The sequence below is a fragment of the Tachyglossus aculeatus genome, chromosome 17 (genome assembly GCF_015852505.1).
Source record: "Tachyglossus aculeatus isolate mTacAcu1 chromosome 17, mTacAcu1.pri, whole genome shotgun sequence".
Lineage (NCBI taxonomy): Eukaryota > Metazoa > Chordata > Mammalia > Monotremata > Tachyglossidae > Tachyglossus > Tachyglossus aculeatus.
This window is the reverse complement of record NC_052082.1, coordinates 58,608,433-58,631,205: the sequence shown is the minus strand read 5'-3', so window position 1 is coordinate 58,631,205 and position 22,773 is coordinate 58,608,433. Positions and strand designations below refer to the sequence as shown.

The 22,773-nt window shown below is 59.0% G+C and overlaps 2 protein-coding genes across 2 annotated transcripts in view; one reads left to right on the top strand and one right to left on the bottom strand.

Annotated features, from left to right (window-relative positions):
- The window catches only part of ANKFY1 (ankyrin repeat and FYVE domain containing 1), a 29,016-nt gene extending 9,294 nt beyond the window's left edge, over window positions 1-19,722 (top strand). Inside the window, exons 5-25 of the mRNA XM_038759117.1 lie at window positions 113-236; window positions 1,186-1,335; window positions 1,937-2,102; window positions 5,152-5,356; window positions 5,646-5,714; window positions 6,151-6,350; window positions 7,366-7,463; window positions 7,801-8,008; window positions 9,270-9,368; window positions 9,790-9,943; window positions 10,400-10,568; window positions 11,534-11,652; window positions 12,110-12,266; window positions 15,392-15,592; window positions 15,902-16,078; window positions 16,194-16,341; window positions 16,570-16,660; window positions 16,748-16,872; window positions 17,042-17,188; window positions 17,315-17,405; window positions 17,675-19,722. Of these exons, the coding sequence (XP_038615045.1) occupies window positions 113-236; window positions 1,186-1,335; window positions 1,937-2,102; window positions 5,152-5,356; window positions 5,646-5,714; window positions 6,151-6,350; window positions 7,366-7,463; window positions 7,801-8,008; window positions 9,270-9,368; window positions 9,790-9,943; window positions 10,400-10,568; window positions 11,534-11,652; window positions 12,110-12,266; window positions 15,392-15,592; window positions 15,902-16,078; window positions 16,194-16,341; window positions 16,570-16,660; window positions 16,748-16,872; window positions 17,042-17,188; window positions 17,315-17,405; window positions 17,675-17,807 (3,031 nt within the window). The 3' untranslated portion in view covers window positions 17,808-19,722. The remainder of the gene's footprint in view (window positions 1-112; window positions 237-1,185; window positions 1,336-1,936; window positions 2,103-5,151; window positions 5,357-5,645; window positions 5,715-6,150; window positions 6,351-7,365; window positions 7,464-7,800; window positions 8,009-9,269; window positions 9,369-9,789; window positions 9,944-10,399; window positions 10,569-11,533; window positions 11,653-12,109; window positions 12,267-15,391; window positions 15,593-15,901; window positions 16,079-16,193; window positions 16,342-16,569; window positions 16,661-16,747; window positions 16,873-17,041; window positions 17,189-17,314; window positions 17,406-17,674) is intronic.
- Window positions 18,312-20,340, bottom strand: LOC119939096. The gene is made up of 5 exons (XM_038758857.1): window positions 20,307-20,340; window positions 19,501-19,580; window positions 19,200-19,359; window positions 18,941-19,165; window positions 18,312-18,427 (listed from the first exon to the last, which is right to left on the bottom strand). Exons 1-5 carry the CDS (start codon window positions 20,338-20,340, stop codon window positions 18,312-18,314), a joined length of 615 nt encoding a protein of 204 aa, XP_038614785.1.
- Between the last annotated feature and the right edge of the window lie 2,433 nt (window positions 20,341-22,773).

Sequence of the window (22,773 nt, the reverse complement as noted above, 5' to 3'; positions counted from 1 at the left end):
AGGAGCGAGGACCAAGGTGGCCCGTGGGGGTGACAGAAGAAGAGGTGGAGGGGGAGGGAAAGGGGGGGCGTCGCTCTGGGTCCGGCGTGACTGACGGTCCTCTTTCCGACAGGTGCGAGAAGGGGGTTATGTCCCTGGTGAACGTGAGGAACTGCATCCGTTTCTATCAGACGGCCGAGGAGCTGAATGCCAGCACGCTGGTCAACTACTGCGCAGAGATCATCGCCAGTCACTGGGTGAGCCCTGGGTGGGAACGGCCTCCCCCTCCCCCGCCTCCTCGCTGCCGCCGTCCCGTCCTCCCTCTTGGAATTGGGAGGATGGTACTCCGGGGCCTGTGCCTTTTCCAGGACCCGTTCCTGGGCGGACAAGAGTGCGGAAGCGAGTGAGGGCATCCCAGAGGCTCCTCCCTCTGCCCCCCGGGGAAGGGCTTGAGGCGGCCGATCGAGGCCCAGTCAGTCCGAAAATCGTATTTATTGAGTTATTACTGTGTGCAGAGCACTGTACTAAGCGCTTGAGAGTACAGTTTGAGAGCTCACCTCCTCCAGGAGGCCTTCCGAGACTGATCCCCCTCCTTCCTCTCCCCCTCCTCCCCCTCTCCACCCCCCCCCGCCTTACCTCCTTCCCTTCCCCGCAGCACCTGTATATATGTATATATGTTTGTACGGATTTATTACTCTTTATTTTACTTGTACATATTTATTCTATTTTATTTTGTTAATATGTTTTGTTTTGTTCTCTGTCTCCCCCTTCTAGACTGTGAGCCCACTGTTGGGTAGGCACCGTCTCTATGTGTTGCCAACTTGGACTTCACAAGCGCTTAGTACGGTGCTCGGCACACAGTAAGCGCTCAATAAATACGATTGAATGAATCATCGTCATCATCATCAATCGTATTTATTGAGCGCTTACTGTGTGCAGAGCACTGTACTAAGCGCTTGGGGAGTACAAATTGGCAATATATAGAGATAGTCCCTACCCAACAGTGGGCTCACAGTCTAAAAGGGGAAGACAGAGAACAGAACCAATACAATAGAACAGTAAAGAGACACATTCCCTGCCCACAACGAGCTTACAGTTCAGAGGGGAACGCTGTACAGGGGAGTCTAGAGGGGGCCCTCTCTGACCCCGGTCCGGCTGTCGTTTCCGCCGGCCATTCGGATTTTCCGCTCTGGTCCCGTCCCCCAGGATGACCTGCGCAAGGAGGACTTCAGCAGCATGAGCGCCCAGCTGCTCTACAAGATGATCAAGTGGAAGACCGACTTCCCGCTGCACAAGGCCATCAGGGTGGAGAGGGAGGACGTGGTCTTCCTCTATCTCATCGAGATGGATTCCCAGGTACCGGCGGGAAGTGGCCGGCTCTCCAAGGCACCACTGACCCCAGGGGAACGGCCGGGTGAAATTGGGGGCACGGCGATGCTTGGGAGACGGAACTTGTTTGGGGCTCAGCCTGAATTTCCAAGGGGGAAGACGAGGAGGGAGCAAATTGGGAAACTGTGATCGGAGGGAAGGAGGCAGGGAGGGAGAGACTGAGAAAGACACTGTAATTGGCAGTGGTGGGGAAATAGGCTCCAGTCCATCAGCACCACTTCCCTGCCCTTCTCCCCTCCCTGGGCCGCGTCTCCTTCCTCCAGAAGATGATTGTACGTTGGGGGTGCCGAGAAACGCTTCCAGAGTTTGAGACTTCTTCTGTTTTCTGAAACTCGGCCTGATCCCGGGGAGGAAAGTCTGTCTGTCTCCCCGCTCTAGACTGTGAGCTCATTGTGGGCAGAGATTGTCGCTCTTTATTGCCGTATTGTGCTTAGTACCGTGCTCTGCACACACTAAGTGCTTAATAAATATATTGGGTGAATGAGTGAAAGTCCAGCGGGGAGTGGTGGTGGAGGGGACTGGATTCCCTATGCCTGCCCTTCCCCTCACACCACGCTCGTCCATCCAGTTGCCCGGGAAGCTGAATGAGCTGGACCCCAATGGAGACTTGGCGCTGGATTTGGCCCTGGCGCGGAGACTGGACAGCATCGCCACCACTTTGGTCAACCACCGGGCAGATGTGGACATGATGGACAAGGGGGGCTGGAGTCTGTTGCACAGAGCCATCCAGAGAGGTAAGGAGGCAGCCCGGGAGAGGCCACTGATCCCAGGCGGCAGACCCCCTGACCATCTCCCTCCCTCCTGGACCACCCTGAGGGCGTCATCGACCTCTCCGATCCCGGCCGACGTCCCCGGGGAGGGACGAGGCAGCGGGAGGATATGAGCGTCCTTGGCTTGGCGGCTCTCTGGTGGTTTGACTTGACGTCCCGAGTCAGGTGGCCTCGTGTAACGTTCAGCCTGAGATCTCTCTGATCTTTTAGCTGGGTGGAGAAAACGAGACAGAGCTCCATTCATTCAGCAAATGCAGAAGTCATTCATTCATTCAATCGTATTTATTGAGTCCTTACAGTGTGCCGAGCACTGTACTAAGCGCTTGGGAAGTGCAAGTTGGCAACATGTAGAGACGGTCCCTACCCAACAGCAGGCTCACGAGACTGGACAGAGAAGCAGCATGGCTTAGTGGAAAGAGCATAGGCCTGGGAATCAGAAGGACCTGGGTTCTAATCCTGGCTCTACTAATTGCTTGCTGGGTGACCTTGGGCAAGTCACTTAACTTCTCTGGGCCTCAGTGTCCTCAAGTGTAAAATGGGGATTAAAAATACCCATTCTCCCTCCTACTTAATAATAATAATGATAATGCATTTATTAAGCGCTTACTATGTGCAAAGCCCTATTCTAAGCATTGGGGAGGTTACAAAGTGATCAGGTTGTCCCATGGGGGGCTCACAGTCTTAATCCCCATTTTACAGATGAGGTAACTGAGGCCCAGAGAAGTTATTTTATTTTGTTGGTGCGTTTGGTTTTGTTCTCTGTCTCCCCCTTCTAGACTGTGAGCCCGCTGTTGGGTAGGGACTGTCTCTATGTGTTGCCGACTTGTACTTCCCAAGCGCTTAGTACGGTGCTCTGCACACAGTAAGCACTCAATAAATACAATTGATTGATTAAGTGACTTGCCCAGAGTCACACAGCTGACAGTTGGCGGAGCTGGGATTTGAACCCATGACCTCTGACTCCAAAGCCCGGGCTCCTGCCACTGGATCACTAGGCAACAACCTTTCCTCTTGTGACAGTCCTGTCTGGTCAGGAAGGAGCAGCAAGCAGGGGCCTGCCTAGCTTTCTCCCGACAGACCTTGCTCCCGAATGGTCCCGAGAATCCTCCTATGGATTCACGGGGCCAACGTCCCCTCCGGCGCTCTCCAAGAAATAATTCCTGCTTGTCCGCCCCTACGAGAGCCTGCTTGACAAGCTTGCAAGTAGCCAGCGGCCCCCTCGCCCAGGGTGAGGAGTGTTTGAGACCGTAGTAGAAAAGGCCGCCGGTGGGCATTTGGCTCCCTTCATCATTCCTGCCTCAGAGCTGGGCAAGGAAACCGGCCTGGTGGCTGGCAAGGTTGGCTTCGGCTGCGAGTCCGAATGCGAAGGAGTGTGATGGGAAAATCGAGGCGTTCTCACGAATAGAAGTGTCTCCAGAGAGGGGATGGGAACAAGATCGGCTCGGGAGTAAGAACAGTTGGGAGCGGAGGGGCGAGCAAGAGGCTGTGGGATGAATCAATCAATCAATCAATCGGATTTATTGAGCGCTTACTATGTGCAGAGCACTGTACTAAGCGCTTGGGAAGTACAAATCGAATCGGGGTCGAAGTTCAAATGGGATGGACTTAGGGCCGGAGGAGGAGGAGGAATGGAAGTCCGCGGAGTTGGGGCTCCAACTCCCCTCGAAAGAGGCTCACTAGCTGAAGCCAAGTGGGTTGGGTGATAGGAGTCTCTGAAATGGTGCCCGGGTGGCCTCCCTAAGCCTGATCCTGGCCAGAGAGACGTGAGGCATGACCTCTGCCTGCCCCTGATGAGTAGTAATAATAATAATAATGATGGCATTTGTTAAGCGCTTACTATGTGCAAAACACTGTTCTAAGCAGTGGGGAGGGTGATCAGATTGTCCCACGTGGGGCTGTCTTCATCCTCATTTTACAGATGAGGTCACTGAGACACAGAGAAGTTAAGTGACTTGCCCAAAGTCACACAGCTGACAGTTGGCGGAGCCGGGATTTGAACCCATGACCTCTGACTCCCAAGCCCGGGCTCTTTCCATTGAGCCACGCTGCTTCTCTGGATTAAGCTCTGGAAGGACACTGGCTGGGCTGGGGCTCATAAAGAGTCAAATGAAGAGAAGCAGCATGGCCTAGGGGAGAGAGTCTGGGTCTGGGGAGGACCTGGGCTTTTTTTTTTTTAAAATGGTATCTGTCAAGCACTGTTCTAATAATAATAATAATGATGGCATTTGTTAAGCGCTTACTATGTGCAAAGCACTGTTCTAAGCGCTGGGGAGGATACAAGGTGATCAGGTTGTCCCACTTGGGGCTCACAGTCTTAATCCCCATTTTCCAGATGAGGTCACTGAGGCCCAGAGAAGTGAAGTGACTTGCCCAAAGTCACACAGCTGACAATTGGCGGAGCCGGGATTTGAACCCATGACCCCTGACTCCAAAGCCCGGGCTCTTTCCAATGAGCCACGCTGCTTCTCTGATTGGGGTAGATACGAGTCAGGTCGGACGCAATCCCTGCCCCAAGTAGGGCTCAGAATCTAAGCAGGCGGGAGAACAGGTATTAAATCCCCATTTTGCAGATGAGGAAACTGAGGCACCGAGAAGGTAAGGTCATCACAGCAGGTGAGTGGCAGAGCCGAGCAGAATGAATGAACGAGCGGCATCCTCTGTCGACCAGTCAGTAGTATTTATTGAGCACTTACTGTGTGCCGAGCACCGTACTGAACGCTTGGCAGAGTACAGCATAGCAATGTATAGACACACTCCCTGCCCACAGTGAGCTTACATGCTAGAGGGGGAGACTGACATTAATATAAATAAATAAACGACAGATATGGACATAAGTGGTGTGGGCCTGGGAGGGGGTGATGAATAAAGGGAGCAAATCAGGGCGATTTGGGAGTGGGAGAAGAGGAAAGGAGGGCTTAGTCAGGGAAGGCCCCTCAGAGGAGATGTGCCTTCAATAAGGCTTTGAGGCGGAGAGGGTCATTGTCTGTCTCTGTGCTGTTGCTTCGCCCCCCAGGAGACAGGTTTGCCGCCGACTTCTTGATCCGGCACGGAGCCCTGGTCAACGCTGCCACCAAGGCCGACCAGGAGACCCCCCTGCACCTGGTGGCCGCGTACAGCTCCAAGAAGCACCCGGCGGACCTCATGGCGGAGATGGCGCAGATCGCGGAAGCCCTCCTAGCCACCGGCGCGAACCCCAACATGCAGGACTGCAGGGGCAGGTGGGCGGGGTGGGGCTCCCGAGGGGCGCTTGTCCCCTACCCCCCTTCAACTTGGGGGATCCTCACACCCCTCCGGTCTGCTTCCTCTGCGCCCCAATGGGCCGGCTGGAGTGAGCCGCGTCCCCCTCCCGGGGTGGAAGGAAGGGTGGGTGACCGTTCACCGGAGACTCGTTGCCGATGGGGGTGCCCAGTGGGTGTAAAGCCCCTGGGGCAGCATGACGGGAGGGGCCGCCCCTACAGATGTGGGGGAATTGGCCGGACCCGTCTAAAGTGTCGTCTGTCTGCCCAGGACCCCACTGCACTTGTCGATTCTGGCTCAGAACGAACACGTGTTCAACCAGCTGCTTCAGTGCAAACAGTACGTTGCCACGGTGTGGGTCTGCGCCCGGAGAGGGGCAGAGGGGGACTGACCGAGTGCCTGGGCATCAGCGGGGCCTGGGGGGGCCCCCGGGGGCGAGCAGTCGAGAGAGACGAGGGGAGAACGGTGCGGACCGTGGTCGGCCCGCTTGGCCCTCAGGCCCAGAGGTATCGGGGGGTTGTGGAGAGGCGAGATGGCCTGGCCGTCGGCTTGGAGAATCCCTGCCTCCCCCGGCCTAGCGACCGTCGGCAGCCCCGGACCTTGGGGGTGTCCGGCCGGGACCGGCCCAAGGGTCAGAGGAGGGTTCCTCTCTAATGTAGAAATGACCCTATGGGGGTGGAACGGGAAGGAGCAGAGGGCCCCGGGGCCGGACGGGAGGATCGGGGGGCCGGCCGTGTCCTTGCCGTGTCCCTGACGGGGCCCCGTGCCCTTCCAGGCTGGACCTGGAGCTGAAGGACCACGAGGGCAGCACGGCCTTGTGGCTGGCCGTCCAGTACATCAAGGTGTCCTCCGACCCGTCCGTCAACCCCTTCGAGGACGCCCCCGTGGTGAACGGCACGTCCTTCGACGAGAACAGTTTCGCCGCCCGGCTCATCCAGCGCGGGAGCAACACGGACGCCCCCGACACCGTGACTGGTGAGGGTGGACGCAAGCCTCGATGCAGGCCCTGACCCGGGGTTCCTTCGGCCTCCGGCCTAGTGCCGCGCGGCCCCTCGGGCCTGCTCTGGCAGGCTCTCAGGCAGTTTTCTCGCCGAGGAGGCCCAGAGTCCGCGGCTGCATGCCCGGCACTGCCTTGGGCCTTGGAGAAGGAGCAGCACGGCTAAGAGACTGTGCCTGCCCTCCGGGAGCCGGTCCTCTAATAGGGAGGGCGCAGAGACAGAGCCGGGTCCCGGCAGAGGGACTGAGGGCCCCGGAACTTGGGCCAACGACAAGGTCCGACCCGATCTTGTCCCTGAGGCTGTCCTCCTGCTGTCCGGGTCCTTGTTCTGGATGTGTCTCCCCTCCCCAGGGCCCTAGGCGATTACCTGATCCTCAGTGTCTCAAACTGAGATGCCCGACCCTTGAGTGAAGGCCTCCCACCGGCCATCTCCCTCTTGATTACTCCCAGTTGGTCCCAAGCTAGCCTAATCACCGGGCTCGCATCCTCAACTCTCCCACCCAGACTGGAACTCCCTCCCTCCCCCCCCTGCACATCCACTGGAGCGTCACTCTCCCCGTCTTCCACGCCTCTTGAGATCCCACCTCTTCCCGGAGATCTTCCCCGATTTCATCTCCTGCCAACTACCCGCTCAGCCTGGTGCCCTCAAGACCCTCCCCCAGGCCCCTTAGGGCAGATGCACATCCACGCTCGATCTCCCGAGCCCCTCCTTGATGTGTCCGTCTAACCGTCTCTCTGCTCTTCCTTGCCTCCTTGCCATCAGCTGGTCTACGTCTAATAGATGGGGAGCGCCTTGAGGGCAAGGGTGATGTCACAACCCTTGGGTCCTCTGCCTGGTGGCCCGGTCACCCTCGGCTCCTATGGCGGCTGCCTTCTGAACGTCCCGGGCCCATTTGGAGGGGTGGGTGCGGGCTGGGCCGCTCCCCTCGGTTGAGGGGAACGGGATCTCGTCAGGGGAGAGGGCCCAGAACTCAAGTCCGAATCCTCCTCCAGGGAATTGCTTGTTGCAGCGGGCCGCCGGGGCCCAGAATGAGGCTGCCGCGCTCTTTCTGGCCACTAACGGGGCGCAGGTCAACCACCGGAACAAACGGGTAAGCGGGAGCGGGCCCTGAATGCCAGTGCCCCGAGGTGGGGTTGGTTGGGGGTGGCCTTAGTCCAAAAGGGAGTGGAAGCCGGTCCATCAGAGTGCCTCCCACCACTGTGCCCGTCTCGGGGCAGGAACAGGGCGACCCGCTCCCCAGTCTGCCCTGGCCTCGATCCCCAAACTCCCGTTGGGGGTGGCTCCCAATTGATCAACTGGTGGTGTTGGCTGAGCGCGCCTCGTTTGGGAGAGGACAGTCAGGTTAGGCCCAGGCCCCGCTCAGAGCCTGCCCTGGGAGACGACGTCAGAAATAAGTGACGGCCTCGCGTCTCCTCCCGCTCCCCCAGGGAGAGACGTCCCTGCACACGGCCTGCCGGCACGGCCTGTCCAGCCTGACGGCCGAGCTCCTGCAGCAGGGCGCCAACCCCAATGTCCAGACCACGGAGGCCCCGTCGCCCGCCGGCCCCGCCGACGGCGTCTTCCTGCAGACGCCCCTGCACGTGGCCATCGCCCACAACCACCCCGACGTGGTTTCCGTCATCCTGGAACAGAAAGGTACCCGGGGCCGGGACCGCTCGGGGTCAGCCGGGGTTGCCCAGCTGGCTCCGCCCTGACTCCGGACTGAGCACCGGGTCCCTGCCTTCAGGGAGGAAGAGAGACAGAGAGGACGGGGAGCTTGTGCCCGTTTTACAGAGGAGGACACGGAGGCCCAGAGAGGTTGAGCAATGTGCCCGAGGCAACACAGCAGGCTGGGACTCCTGCCTCTCCTCTGCCCCACCTCCTTGAACCCCAGGCTCCATCGGCCAGGATCAGCTAGTTGAGTTGGCCCAGCGTAGTGGATTACAGAAGCTGCTGAGCACCGTCATGCTCTCCGGCCAGGCCGCCCGGCGGTCAGTCCGCCTCCTAGACGCCCTGTCCTTGGTCCGTCCCTCTTGACGCTCACCTGTTGCCTCCCTGCTTGCTTTGGGAGATCCCCTCTGGGAAGTGAGCCCACTGTCGGGTAGGGACCGTCTCTAGATGTTGCCAACTTGTACTTCCCAAGCGCTTAGTACAGTGCTCTGCACACAGTAAGCGCTCAATAAATTGAATGAATGCATGAGTGGGTGGCCCTTCCTCTAAGCAGACTTCTAGACTGTGAGCCCGCTGTTGGGTAGGGACCGTCTCTAGATGTTGCCAACTTGTACTTCCCAAGCGCTTAGTACAGTGCTCTGCACACAGTAAGCGCTCAATAAATGCAGTTGAATGAATGAATGAGTGGGTGGCCCTTCCTCTAAGCAGACTTCTAGACTGTGAGCCCACTGTTGGGTAGGGACCGTCTCTAGATGTTGCCAACTTGTACTTCCCAAGCGCTTAGTACAGTGCTCTGCACACAGTAAGCGCTCAATAAATACAGTTGAATGAATGAATGAGTGGGTGGCCCTTCCTCTAAGCAGACTTTAGACTGTGAGCCCACTGTTGGGTAGGGACCGTCTCTAGATGTTGCCAACTTGTACTTCCCAAGCGCTTAGTACAGTGCTCTCCACACAGTAAGGCGCTCAATAAATACGATTGAATGAATGAATAAGCAGGCCGGGGAGGGCTGAGATTACAGCCCCCGGTTCTCACGGCCTTCAGTTGCTCCCCCAGGGGCTTTAGCAGGTGAACGAGCCCTCTCATCGAGGTGGTGCTGGGCCTCTCACCCCAGGGGCCCGCGCTGGCACCCACTTTCCTGTCAGCGTTGGGTGCCTCGTTCCCCAAAATACGTAGCCTGCAGGAGTGTGGCATCTGCTAAGAGTTAATGGTGCGTGTGTGTGTGTGTGTGTTTCTGAAACCTTAGCCAACGCCCTTCACGCGACCAGCAACCTGCACATCATTCCGGACTTCAGCCTGAAGGACTCGAGGGACCAGACGGTGCTCGGCCTGGCTCTGTGGACAGGTGAGGGCCGCCGGCCCCGTGGACGGTGGCGAGGTGGGGAGGGGCCCGCGGCTCAGCGGTGGGACCCCGGGACCTCCGTTTGAGCTGCCGATGCCGAGGAGAACGCTCCACTCCTTATCTTGCCCTGGGTGCCTTTGGGGTGGTGCAGCACTCTCTCCTGCTCCCGAGAAAAACGCCCAGGGCCCTGACCATCAGGCCGGAGTAGCTGGTGGTTAGACTCTCCCGTTGCTCGGCTTGGTTTTCTGGCGGGACGATGGCCACGTTTTTCTCCCCGCCCCATGCGGGGACGGTGCCAGTGACGCCCGTGGACGAGGACACCTGCGGGACAGGCGTTTCTGAGGCCCCTTGCTTCCGCTCCAGGGGTTGGATGGGGGGGTGGCACTGACCCTGCCCCTCGTTGTCCCCCGCTTGCGTCTCGCAGGCATGCACACGATCGCAGCCCAGCTCCTGGGCTCGGGGGCGGCCATCAACGACCCCATGTCGGACGGGCAGACCCTGCTGCACATGGCCATCCGGCGGCAGGACAGCAAGAGCGCTCTCTTCCTGCTGGAGCACCAGGCGGACATCAACGTCCGGTGAGCCGGGCCGGCCCTCGGTGGAAGACCTGCCCCCGGGGCCCTGAGTACCGGGTCTCAGCGGGTCGCTTGAGCCAACCGGCCCGGCCTTCCACGAGCCAGGGTTCGGATGGAGCGTCTGCGTTTCCCTGGCGTGCCTTGGGACGGGGCGGGAGGCACTCAGGCTTGCGGGGCAGGAGCCGGGGTATGAGTGGGTGGTAGCCTGCTCCACGGGCGGCTGACTGGATGGGGCTTTCGCCCTCCTTAGCCCCCACAAAACCACCCCCAGTGGCTTCGGTGTCTGCAGAGGGGCCACCCCCGCCCAAGACGGGAAGCCCGGAACCTGAAACCGGAGGCGCGTTCTCACCACACCCGGGTAGGGCTCGCAAGGAGCTCGCCTCCCCCCCCAGGGCCGGCCCACCCGGCCCGTCGGGACCGTGGGTGCGACGGGCCCGGCCCCTGCCTGTCTTCCTCCAGAACCCAGGACGGCGAGACCGCCCTGCAGCTGGCCATCAAGAACCAGCTTCCCCTCGTGGTGGATGCCATCTGCACCCGCGGGGCAGATATGTCCGTGCCCGACGAACAGGGCAACCCCCCTCTGTGGCTGGCGCTGGAGAACGGCCTGGAAGACATCGCGTCCACTCTGGTGAGGGGTTCCGCCGAGCGGGCACATGCGGGCACACGGGCGCCGGTCTCCAGCTTCCCCTGCTCGAACCACTGCTTCTCTGGGGGGCTCCGGGGATGGTGGCAGCCCCCCGCGCTCGCTGTTCTGCGTTGGGTCTGACTCAACCCGCTAGCCGCAGAGTGATTAAAATCGTTACGAAACCCTCCTTCCTCCCACTCTTCATTCGTTCATTCATTCAGTCGTATTTATTGAGCGCTTACTGTGTGCAGAGCGCTTGGGAAGTACAAGTCGGCAACGTATGGAGACGGTCCCTACCCACCAACGGGCTTGCAGTCTAGAAGGGGGAGACAGACAACAGAACAAAACGTGGACAGGTGTCAAGTTGTCAGAACAAATAGAATTAAAGCTAGGTGCACATCATTAACAAAATTAATAGATTAATAAATATGCACAAGTAAAATAGAGTAATAAATCTGTAGAAACATATATACAGATGCTGTGGGGAGGGGAAGGAGGTACGGCGGGGGGATGGGTAGGAGGAGAGGAAAAGGGGCTCAGTCTGGGAAGGCCTCTTGGAGGAGGTGAGCGCTCAGTAATAATGTTGGTATGTGTTAAGCGATTACTATGGGCCAAGCACTATTCTAAGCGCTGGGGTAGATACAAGGTCATCAGGTTGCCCCACATGGGGCTCACAGTCTTCTTCCCCATTTTCCAGCTGAGGGAATGGAGGCACAGGGAAGTGAAGGGCCTTGCCCAAAGTCACCCAGCTGACAAGTGGTAGAGCAGGATTAGAACCCACGACCTCTGACTCCCAAGCCCGGGCTCTTTCCACTGAGCCACGGGATGAAGACATCCCCATCCGGCCTGCGCTGGCTGCCCTGCCCCTTGGCTGAGAGAGGGGAAGACCATGCCAGGAGGGGCTGCTGGCATCAACGGTCTACAGTGATCCCGGTGTCGTCATCCTCCTCCTCCTCCTCTTCTTCCAGGTCCGCCACGGCTGTGATGCGACGAGCTGGGGCCCGGGCCCCAGCGGCTGCCTGCAGACCCTCCTGCACCGAGCCATCGACGAGAACCGAGAGCAGACGGCCTGCTTCCTCATCCGCAGGTCCGGGGCCCGGGGCCGTTGGCCGTCCCGGGGGGCGGGGGGGTGTGTGGGCGGCATCCTTCCCCGGCTCGAGCAGAACTGGGCGCGGGGGGCCATCCCAGAGGGTCTGGTGGTCTCCGAAGCGGAGGATGTGGGCAAAGAGCCCGGCCTCTAGAGCTCCTTGGGGCGTGTCTAAGGCTGGGGGCCGTGCTGCATCCTCTGCGGTGTCCCAGAGCATCTTTTCCCGTCCGTGGTGGCCTGGAGCCGCTGGGCATCTCCGGCACCCGCCCTGCTCCCCCCGGGGCGGCTCTGGCTGCGGCCTGGTCTCGGAGGCGACCGCCCCGGGGAGCCGCGGGAGTGAGGGCCAGATTGTCCCCCGGGAGGAAGGGACGAGGCTCGGCTGGCCCCTTTCCTCCCCGTCCTGGGCCCAAGCTCAGGTGGGACCCCAGCCGTGCCCGTGTCCTGCATCTGCCCGCAGCGGGTGCGACGTGAACAGCGCCAGGCAGCCGGGGGCCAACGGGGAAGGAGAGGAAGAGGCGCGGGACGGGCAGACGCCGCTGCACCTGGCGGCTTCCTGGGGGCTGGAGGAGACCGTCCAGTGCCTCCTGGAGTTCGGTGCCACTGTCAACACGCAGGTAACTGGGGCTGGCCCGGTTTGCCCGGGGAATTCTGGACTTCTGGGACTCCGCGGTGGTCAGCCTGCCTTCGGCTGGGAGCCTCTATCAATCAATCAATCAATCGTATTTATTGAGCGCTTACTGTGTGCAGAGCACTGTGCTAAGCGCTTGGCAACATATAGAGACAGTCCCTACCCCTGAGCAACACCCTCCACGCGCCACCCCAACCATCACCTGTATATATGGTTGTACATATTTATTACTCTATTTATTTATTTTACTTGTACATTTCTATCCTACTTATTTTATTTTGTTGGTATGTTTGGTTCTGTTCTCTGTCTCCCCCTTTTAGACTGTGAGCCCACTGTTGGGTAGGGACTGTCTCTATGTGATGCCAATTTGTACTTCCCAAGCGCTTAGTACAGTGCTCTGCACATAGTAAGCGCTCAATAAATACGATTATAATAATAATAATAATAATAATCCCACACCCCCCGACTCTCTCCCCTCCATCCCCGACTGAGCTGTGGCCCCCCCAACTCTCCCGTCCCCTTTCCACCCCTGTTGTAAGTGGAGACTCCTAAGTGAAGTCCGGGGCCGGACATAACAGCAAGCTTTGGTTGGGCCAAATTGTTCTTTTTTTTTTTCCAAGATTAGTCCTGTAACACAAGTAGGGATATCGGGCTAGGTTGAGGTTTGCCCACCTGGTATCAAAAGGGACATTCCGAGAAGCAGCGTGGCTCAGTGGAAAGAGCCCGGGCTTTGGAGTCAGAGGTCATGGGTTCAAATCCCAGCTGACAATTGGCAGAGCCGGGATTTGAACCCGTGACCTCTGACTCCAAAGCCCGGGCTCTTTCCACTGAGCCACGCTGCTTCTCCAGTTCATCCAAGTGGACCTGTCCTGGAGGCAAGAGGAAAGGTGGGACCGGAGCGGGAAATTGGGGAGTCGCCTGTGCGGAAGTGGGAGCTAATAAGTGCTTAATACAGTGCTCTGCACGCAGTCATTACCAATAAATACTAGAATTCCTTCTAGACTGTGAGCCCGCTGTTGGGTAGGGACCGTCTCTATATGTTGCCAACTTGTACTTCCCAAGCGCTTAGTACAGTGCTCTGCACACAGTAAGCGCTCAATAAATATGATTGAATGAATGAATGAAATACTACTGATTGATGATCGTGAGCGGGCGAACCCCCTCCACGGACTGTAAGTTGGTTGTGGGCAGGGAATGTGCCTACCAAGTCTGTTGTACTTCCCCAAGCGCTTAGTACAGTGCTCTGCACACAGTAAGCGCTCAATAAATACGATTGAATGAATGAATGAATCCCGGCTCCGCCAATTGTGACTTTGGGCAAGTCACCTCACTTCTCTGTGCCTGTTACCTCATCTGGAAAATGGGGATTAAGTCCGTGAGCCCCACGTGGGACAGCTTGATTACCCTGTATCTACCCCAGCACTTAGAACAGTGCTTTGCACATAGTAAGTGCTTAATAAATGCCATTATTATTATTATTATTTCGAGGCAAAAACTGAATTGAAGCATAACAGAATGCTAAATAGCTTTCCCTATTTAGAAAACCGGATCAGGTGTGACTTTGAAAAAGTATTGGTAAAATATACATTTGATCCATTGATGGTCATTGCATTAGCAATGTATATATGTTCGTACGTATTTATTACTCTATTTTATTTGTACATATTTATTCTATTTATTTTGTTAATATGTGTTTTGTTGTCTGTCTCCCCCTTCTAGACTGTAAGCCCACTGTTGGGTAGGGACCGTCTCAAGATGTTGCCAACTTGGACTTCCCAAGCGCTCAGTACAGTGCTCTGCACACAGTAAGCGCTCAATAAATACAATTGAATGAATGAATCTCCCCTAGTGACAGGGCACAGACCATCCCACGCCCCTGACTCACTCCGCTCATTCCTGACTCTCCCCCCTCCGTCCCTAATTCTCCCCCAGTGACCCAGCACGGACCATCCCCTCCCGTCCCCTCACTTTTCCACGGACCCATCATCTCTCCTTTTTTTCCTAGTAAATGACTAATCTCAATTGAACGGCTAGATGGGCTCGTCTTGGTGCCGCAACAGTGCGTCGCATTCATATTTCTGTGCTCACACAAACCTCTTTTCAACCTCGTCATCAATCAGTGGTATTTATTGAGTGCTTACTGTGTGCAGGGCATTGTATTAAGCACTTGGGAGAGTCCAATATAACAGGGTGGCAATGAGAGACATTAATATAAACGCCTTACCTCCTTCCCTTCCCCTCAGCACCTGCATATATGTATATATGTTTGTACGTATTTATTACTCTATTTTACTTGTACATATCTATTCTATTTATTTTATTTTGTTAATATGTTTTGTTTTGTTGTCCGTCTCCCCCTTCTAGAATGTGAGCCCACCGTTGGGTAGGGCCCGTCTCTAGATGTTGCCAACTTGGACTTCCCAAGCGCTTAGTCCAGTGCTGTGCACACAGTAAGCGCTCAATAAATACGATTGATTGATTGATTGAAGACCTATAATGCCTCTGTGTTCCTGCCCGCTTCAGAGACTAGGGTCCTAAGCCCAAAGGGCCTGGCTGTGCCCGGGGTCTCCGTGGGCCGGCCGCCAGGACCCGCGAGCCCCTCTCCGGCCGTGGCCGGGCGGCTCAGAAACGAGGCTTCAAAGCCCTACTGAGAGCTCACCTCCTCCAGGAGGCCTTCCCAGACTGAGCCCCCTCCTCCCCATCCCCCCCGCCTTACCTCCTTCCCCTCCCCACAGCACCTGCATATATGTATATATGTTTGTATGTATTTATTACTCTATTTATTTAGTTAATACGTTTGGTTTTGTTGTCTGTCTCCCCCTTCTAGACTGTGAGCCCGCTGTTGGGTAGGGACTGACTGTATATGTTGCCAACTTGGACTTCCCAAGCGCTTAGTACAGTGCTCTGCACACAGTAAGCGCTCAGTAAATACGATTGAATGAATGAGGCTGGCATGCGGCGAAGCCTGCGGCCACGTCGGTTCCAAAAGGGAGCCCGGGCGGGTGGTCCCCTAGGCCATCCCATCCGGTCTGGGCTTCCGCTGTTCCGGTGGTGGCACACGGTGGGGTGGGTGGGCCACCCGAGCCGGCAACCCGCCCCTCCCTCGGACAGGACGCCGAGGGCCGAGCCCCTATCCACGTGGCCATCAGCACCCAGCACGGGGTCATCATCCAGCTGCTGGTCTCCCACCCGGACATCCGCCTGACCGCCCGGGATCGCCAGGGGCTCACGCCCTTCGCCTGCGCCATGACGTACAAGAACAACAAGGCGGCCGAGTCCATCCTCAAGCGGGAGCCGGGGGCGGCCGAGCAGGTGCGTGGGGGGCGCCGGGGACTCCGGGGCCCGGCGGCCCAGCTCGGAGCGGTGCCAAGAGCCTGGGAGACGCCACCCGTTCCCACGGCACCACGGAGAGGCGGCCGGAGACCACCGTCCATGCCGTAGACCAGCAGACCTTCCCTTCTGCCTTATAACCAGGCCCCATCCCGGTGGCATGCTCCTCCAGCCGGCTGGGCCGGGCAGCCCCTGAGCCGTGTGCCCCCCAGCAGGGAGGGACCCGGACAGTAGGGTCGGGCCGATCCGGCCAAGCTCCCAATTCCACGCTGACCCTGGCTCTGGTCACAGGTGGACAACAAGGGGCGGAACTTCCTCCACGTGGCCGTGCAGAACTCGGACATCGAGAGCGTGCTTTTCCTGATCAGCGTCCAGGCCAACGTCAACTCCCGGGTCCAGGATGCCTCCAAGCTGACCCCCCTCCACCTCGCCGTCCAGGCCGGGTCGGAGATCATCGTCCGCAACCTGGTAGGGTGGGCACGGTGCCGCCCCGGGGGGCTCCAGGGGATCGGTCCACGCCCCCCCCCCCGCCCCCGCCTCACGTCCGTCACCCCGTGACACTCCCGCTGGATCTGGCCCGCAGCTCCTCGCCGGGGCCAAGGTGAACGAGCTGACCAAGCACCGGCAGACGGCCCTGCACCTGGCCGCCCAGCAGGACCTGCCCACCATCTGCTCCGTCCTCCTGGAGAACGGGGTGGACTTCGCTGCCGTCGATGAAAACGGCAACAACGGTAGCGTCCGGGGAAGGGGGGGCCGCCGTTCCCGGTGGGGGGAGAGCTTGCCCGCGGCGGCCCTCGGGGAGCTCCCCCGGCCAGGCTGGAGTAGTGAGGGGGCAGCCGGGCGATGCTTAGAGGACGTGGCCCCAGGCCCGGGATTGCGGAGGGCGGCTGGAGGGGGGACGGGAGGGCGGCCGGGGCCTCTGTGGGTTCGAGTTGGACCGTGGTCCCCCCCCTTCGCAGCGCTTCACCTGTCCGTCATGCACGGGCGGCTGAATAACATCCGGGCCCTGCTGACCGAGTGCACCGTGGATGCCGAGGCCTTCAACCTCCGGTGAGCGCGGCCCCGGGGGGGCCGTCTGGGGGCCGTGTCCGTGCGGAGGGGGCGCGGGCGCCTGACCACCCCGCTCGGTGTTCCCAGCGGCCAGTCTCCGATGCACATCCTGGGCCAGTACGGCAAGGAGAATGCCGCGGCCATCTTCGAGCTGTTCCTGGAGTGCATGCCTGAGTATCCTCTCGATCGGCCGGACGCCGAAGGCAACACAGGTGGGCGACCCCGCGGCCCCCGGCGGCGTCCGGACCGCTCCCTCTGGGCCCGGCTGGGGCCGTGAGGGGAGGGCGGGCGGTGCCCGGCGGCGCTTGGGCGTTCTCAGCCAGGAGGGCGGGTAGGGGCGGCAGGGCGGGGAGGTGAAGTGTCGCGGGCTCTGTGTTTCAGTGCTGCTCCTGGCCTACATGAAAGGCAACGCCCACCTGTGTCGGGCCATCGTCCGGGCCGGGGCCCGCCTCGGGGTCAACAACAACCAGGGCGTCAACATCTTCAACTTCCAGGTGGCCACCAAACAGCTCCTGTTCCGGCTGCTCGGTGGGTCTGCCCGGGCGGGCTTTGGGGGGCGGCGGCCCGGGGCGCAGTGGGCGCCCGAGCGGCGGCGGGGGCCGGAACGGGTGTCTGAGCGGCGGCGGGGGGGGCCTCTCCCACGCTGTCCGGCAGACATGCTGTCCAAGGAACCGCCCTGGTGCGACGGCTCCAACTGTTACGAGTGCACGGCCAAGTTCGGCGTCACCACGCGCAAACACCACTGGTAAGGCGTCTCCCCCGGCCCCTACCTCCCCGATGTCCGGGGGCAAGGACCCGGGTGGGCAGGGGGGGGCCGTTCCGTCACGGCTCGAGTGGGCCGGCGGCCTTAGAGCCGGTTCCCGGAGGGGGCCATGGGCTCCGGGTCGCCGCGAGGGTCTCGGGGTCCGTGCCCCCCGATCCTCCCAGCTCGGGGCCGGTTCCCTCTCCCCCCCCGGGGTCCTTGGGAGCCAGCCGTCCTCCCCCAGCGGCCCTTCCTGCCCTTTCCTCCCGCAGCCGGCACTGCGGCCGCCTCCTCTGCCACAAGTGCTCCACCAAGGAGATCCCCATCATCAAGTTCGACCTGAACAAGCCCGTCCGCGTGTGCAACATCTGTTTTGACGTGTTGACTCTGGGGGGAGTCTCCTAGGGGGCCCGGCGGGGGCGGGGGACGGCCTTAGCCGCTCGCCAGCTGGCCGGGCGGGACCCCCGAAGCCGGGTGCCCCCCTCGATCCGTGATTCCGTACGATGGCGACCGTCTCCACGGCCGGGGCTGGAAGCCGGGGGCCGGCCGGGGACGGGTCGGCGGGAGCCGAGAGCCAGGGGCGGGTGTGGCGATCCCTCTGCCGTCGGGAACTGAACGAAACTTGGGATGTCATCCCTCCCTTCCCTTCTTCTCCCCGCCCTCCCACCCCAGCTGCCCAGCGAACATGGGTCCTGGGCTGAGGGGCCCGAGGGCAGGCTTCGCCCCTCCCCGTCCCCACCGTCCACCCGCGCGGGGGCCCTGTACGGCGCCGGGCCGCGGGAGTGATATTCCTTCTTTTCCCAAAGACCGGGCCGCGCCTGGTGGCGGGGGTAGGGTCGGCCCTTCCCTTCCCTCTGGCGAGGCCGCTCGGATGGAGTTGGGAGCGGGGCCCGCTCTGGCCCTGCTAGGTCAGTAGGGAGCCAGAGGGTGTGTGGGGTAGTGCCCCCCGGCCGGGTGCCCGCGTGGCTTCTTCCCGCCCGGGTCCAGTCCGGACCGGGCACCTCCGCGGGCCACGTGGCCCATTTCTGCGCCGGCCTAGGAAAAGGCACTTTATCCGGCCGCGCTTTCTCACGGAGCTGCGGCATCCGTGGGCCCACCCGCTGAGACGGCACACGCACAAACACACACTCCCCTCTCTACCCCCCACCGTGCCACCACACAAGCACCTCTCCACACACAACCTGCTCACCCAGGCGCCCACACGTGCTCACGCCTCTCCCGACACATGTGCCTACATGGATGGTTCCACCTGGCAGCTGTTCCGCACCCATGAAAACACCCACAAACACCCTCACACCCCCCAACCCCAGCAGTAGATGCCTAACACACACAATCAGGCACAACCAGACGCAGCGGGTGCCATTTCCAGTTGGCCCTGGCTGGGCGGCCTCTCAGTCCTTCCGCCGCGGGGCCGGGTGGATGGCTCCTGCGTCGGCCGAGGCTCCAGGAGTGGGCAACTAGGGCAGGGGCCTGGGGGCCGGCTGTGGCCTCCCCTTCCCCTGTGACCAGTTCTCTGCTACGCGAAGCGCTTCCCCCACCTGCTTGCCCTGGGCCCGGGAGCCAACTGGGCGCGCCGCGGTCCCCCCAGCAGTCGGCAAGAGACAAAGTCGTCCCGATCGACTGCTGTCGCCGGGCCGGGATCATCCTGGGAGCGCTGCCGGCTGGTGCCGCCGGCCCGCGTCCAGTGGGCAGGAACGTCGCCGGGATTCGTAAGTTTCGTTCCCGCCGGAGCCAGTGGGAGGGCTCGTTTACGAGACCGGGCCGTGTCAGCGCGCGCTTTCTGCCGTCCAACTCCCCTGCTGGCACCGATCGGGCACCCGGACGCGTCCTTCGTGAGCAGGCCCGGAGGCGTGGGCGCTGAATTTTCCCGGAGGCGGGAATCCCCCTTTCTCCCCTGCCCTTGCTGGGCCAGGCTGGACACGTTGGCAGGGGCCGGTTTGTCAAGAAGCGGTTCCGACTACGGTGTCGGCTCCGACGCGCGTCCCTCTTCCCTGCCCCGGCCGTCGGGGCGGGCCGGGCCAGGGTAGGGGCCCGTGACTCGGTGATCTGGTAAAACCTTGCGGCCTGGGTGTCCGTTCCCTCCCCCCACCCCCACTACGGGGAGGGCTCCCCCAGGCTCCACGTCCTTGGGGGGCCCGGTTCCCCTCCGCCCGCCCTCAGCGGGGGCGAGCGGTCGACCTGCCCGGGGTTGGGCCCGCGTTCGCAGAGACCGCCCGCCAGCCTCTAGTTCCGCTAGCCCCCTCTAAGCAACGACGGCAGCCCTAACGTGACACTAATACGCATTTCTTAAGCCAAAAATAAAATCAACTTTCTTTCAGAGCCCGCCCGCCCACGCCCTCATCTTTGTGTTGCCCGTGAGTTCGTTCAGTCGTATTTATTGAGCGCTTACCGTGTGCAGAGCGCTGTACGGAGTTGAACCCGCTAGACTGCGAGCCCGCTGTTAATATAATAACAATAATGGCATTTATTAAGCGCTTACTATGTGCAAAGCACTGTTCTAAGCGCTGGGGAGGTTACAGGGTGATCGGGTTGTCCCACGATGGGCTCACAGTCTTAATCCCCATGAGGCAACTGAGGCACAGAGAAGTGAAGTGACTTGCCCAGAGTCACACAGCTGACAGTTGGCAGAGCTGGGATTTGAACCCATGACCCCCGACTCCAAAGGCCGGGCTCTTTCCACTGAGCCACGCTGCTTCTCTGTTGGGTAGGGACCGTCTCTATATGTTGCCAACTTGGACTGTGTGCTCTGCACACAGTGCTCAATAAATACGACTGAGTGAAGCCCTCATCTTCCAGGGTCGGCACCCTGGGGAGAGGGTCTCTGGCAGGGGGGTGAGCCTAGGGACCCCACCTCCCCCCTTTCCTCAGCACCCTGTCCCGGCCTTGGAATTAGGCGGATCCGACCATCTCCCCCATCCCTGGATTCTGGCAGCCGCATCCTCCAGCTCCCTCCTCTCCCCTGGGATACGCAATCCTGACCGCGAGTGCGGCCCAATGGGGAAGGGGCAGGATGGGCCGGACGCACAAACCTGCCCAAGAACGGAAGGACTGGAAAAGGATCCCGTCCCGGCCAGGGAGCAGAAACAATTCCAGGCTTGGTGGTGACAGCGGTGCCCGGTGCCCCCTGGGGCTTTTTTTTTTTAATGGCATTTATTAAGTGCTTACTATGTGCAAAGCACTGTTCTAAGCGCTGGGGAGGTTACAAGGTGATCAGGTTGTCCCACGGGGGGGTTCCCAGTCTTAATCCCCATTTGACAGATGAGGGAACCGAGGCCCAGAGAAGTGAAGTGACTTGCCCCAAGTCACCCAGCTGACAAGTGGCTCCTTGACAAGTTCACCTCCTCCAGGAGGCCTTCCCAGACTGAGCCCCTTCCTTCCTCTCCCCCTCGTCCCCCTCTCCATCCCCCCATCTTACCTCCTTCCCTTCCCCACAGCACCTGTATATATGGATATATGGTTGTACATATTTATTACTCTATTTATTTTACTTGTACATATCTATCCTATTTATTTTATTTTGTTGGTATGTTTGGTTTTGTTCTCTGTCTCCCCCTTTTAGACTGTGAGCCCACTGTTGGGTAGGGACTGTCTCTAGATGTTGCCAACTTGGACTTCCCAAGCGCTTAGTACGGTGCTCTGCACATAGTAAGCGCTCAATAAATACGATTGATGATGATGATGATGAAGTGGCAGAACTGGGATTTGAACCCCTGACCTGTGAGCCCACTGTTGGGTAGGGACTGTCTCTATATGTTGCCAATTTGTACTTCCCAAGCGCTTAGTACAGTGCTCTGCACATAGTAAGCGCTCAATAAATACGATCGATGGTGATGATGACCTCTGACTCCAAAGCCCAGGCTCTTTCCACTGAGCCACGCTGCTCCCTGAGCACCGAGAAAGTCCTTGGGTTGGGCCGGGCTCCGGTTCGGAGGCTCGACTGCCAACTCTGGCCCTGGCTGTGCCAGCTCGCTCGGGTAAGTCACTTAGCCGCTCTAGGTCTCGGTTTCCTCATCTGTAAAATGGGAGCATAACATCTCCCCCCCCCCCCCCCCCCCCGCCCGCCCACAAAGGTGAGAAAGCCCTCTGGGAGAAGCAGCTTGGCTGAGTGGAAAGAGCCTGGGCTTTGGTGTCATCATCATCATCAATCGTATTTATTGAGCGCTTACTGTGTGCAGAGCACTGTACTAAGCGCTTGGGAAGTACAAGTTGGCAACGTATAGAGACAGTCCCTACCCAACAGTGGGCTCACAGTCCAGTGGGTTCAACTCCATACAGTGCTCTGCACACAGTCAGAGGTCATGGGTTCAAACCCCAGCTCTGCCAGTTGCCAGCTGTGTGACTTTAGGCAAGTCACTTCACTTCTCTGGGCCTCAGTTCCTCATCTGTAAAATGGGGATTAAGACTGTGAGCCCCTTGGGGGGACAACCTGATCACCCTGTAAGCTCATCAGCGCTTAGGACAGTGCTTTGCACGTAGTAAGCACTTACTAAATGCCATCATTATTATTATTATTATCATTAAAGAGCCCGGGCTTTGGAGTCAGAGGTCATGGGTTCAAATCCCAGCTCTGCCAATTGTCAGCTGTATGACTTTAGGCAAGTCACTTCACTTCTCTGGGCCTCAGTTCCTCATCTGTAAAATGGGGATTAAGACTGTGAGCCCCTTGGGGGGACAACCTGATCACCCTGTAAGCTCCTCCAGCGCTTAGAACAGTGCTTTGCACGTAATAAGTGCTTACTAAATGCCATCATTATTATTATTAAAGAGCCCGGGCTTTGGAGTCAGAGGTCATGGGTTCAAATCCCAGCTCTGCCAATTGTCAGCTGTGAGACTTTAGGCAAGTCACTTCACTTCTCTGGGCCTCAGTTCCTCATCTGAAAATGGGGATTAAGACTGTGAGCCCCTTGAGGGGACAACCTGATCACCCTGTAAGCTCATCAGTGCTTAGAACAGTGCTTTGCATGTAGTAAGCACTTACTAAATGCCATCATTATTATTATTAAAGAGCCCGGGCTTTGGAGTCAGAGGTCATGGGTTCAAATCCCAGCTCTGCCAATTGTCAGCTGTGAGACTTTAGGCAAGTCACTTCTCTGTGCCTCAGTTCCTCATCTGTAAAATGGTGATTAAGACTGTGAGCCCCTTGGGGGACAACCTGATCACCCTGTAAGCTCCTCAGCCCTTAGAACAGTGCTTTGCACATAGTAAGTGCTTACTAAATGCCATTATTATTATTATTATTATTAAAGAGCCCAGGCTTTGGAGTCAGAGGTCAATCAATCAATCGTATTTATTGAGCGCTTACTATGTGCAGAGCACTGTACTAAGCGCTTGACAGCGCTTAGGACAGTGCTTTGTACGTAGTAAGTGCTTA

What these genes read in the sequence shown, in the direction of transcription:
- LOC119939096 (XM_038758857.1), bottom strand. Translation starts at nt 20,340, where the DNA reads ATGCGGCTGCCAGAATCCAGGGATGGGGGAGATG. An exon ending in GTGCCCGATCGGTGCCAGCA is followed by an intron (nt 19,166 to 19,199) that starts GGGGAGTTGGAC and finishes GCGCGCTGACAC; the next exon opens with GGCCCGGTCTCGTAAACGAG. An exon ending in CCCGGGCCCAGGGCAAGCAG is followed by an intron (nt 18,428 to 18,940) that starts GTGGGGGAAGCG and finishes AGGCCGGCGCAG; the next exon opens with AAATGGGCCACGTGGCCCGC.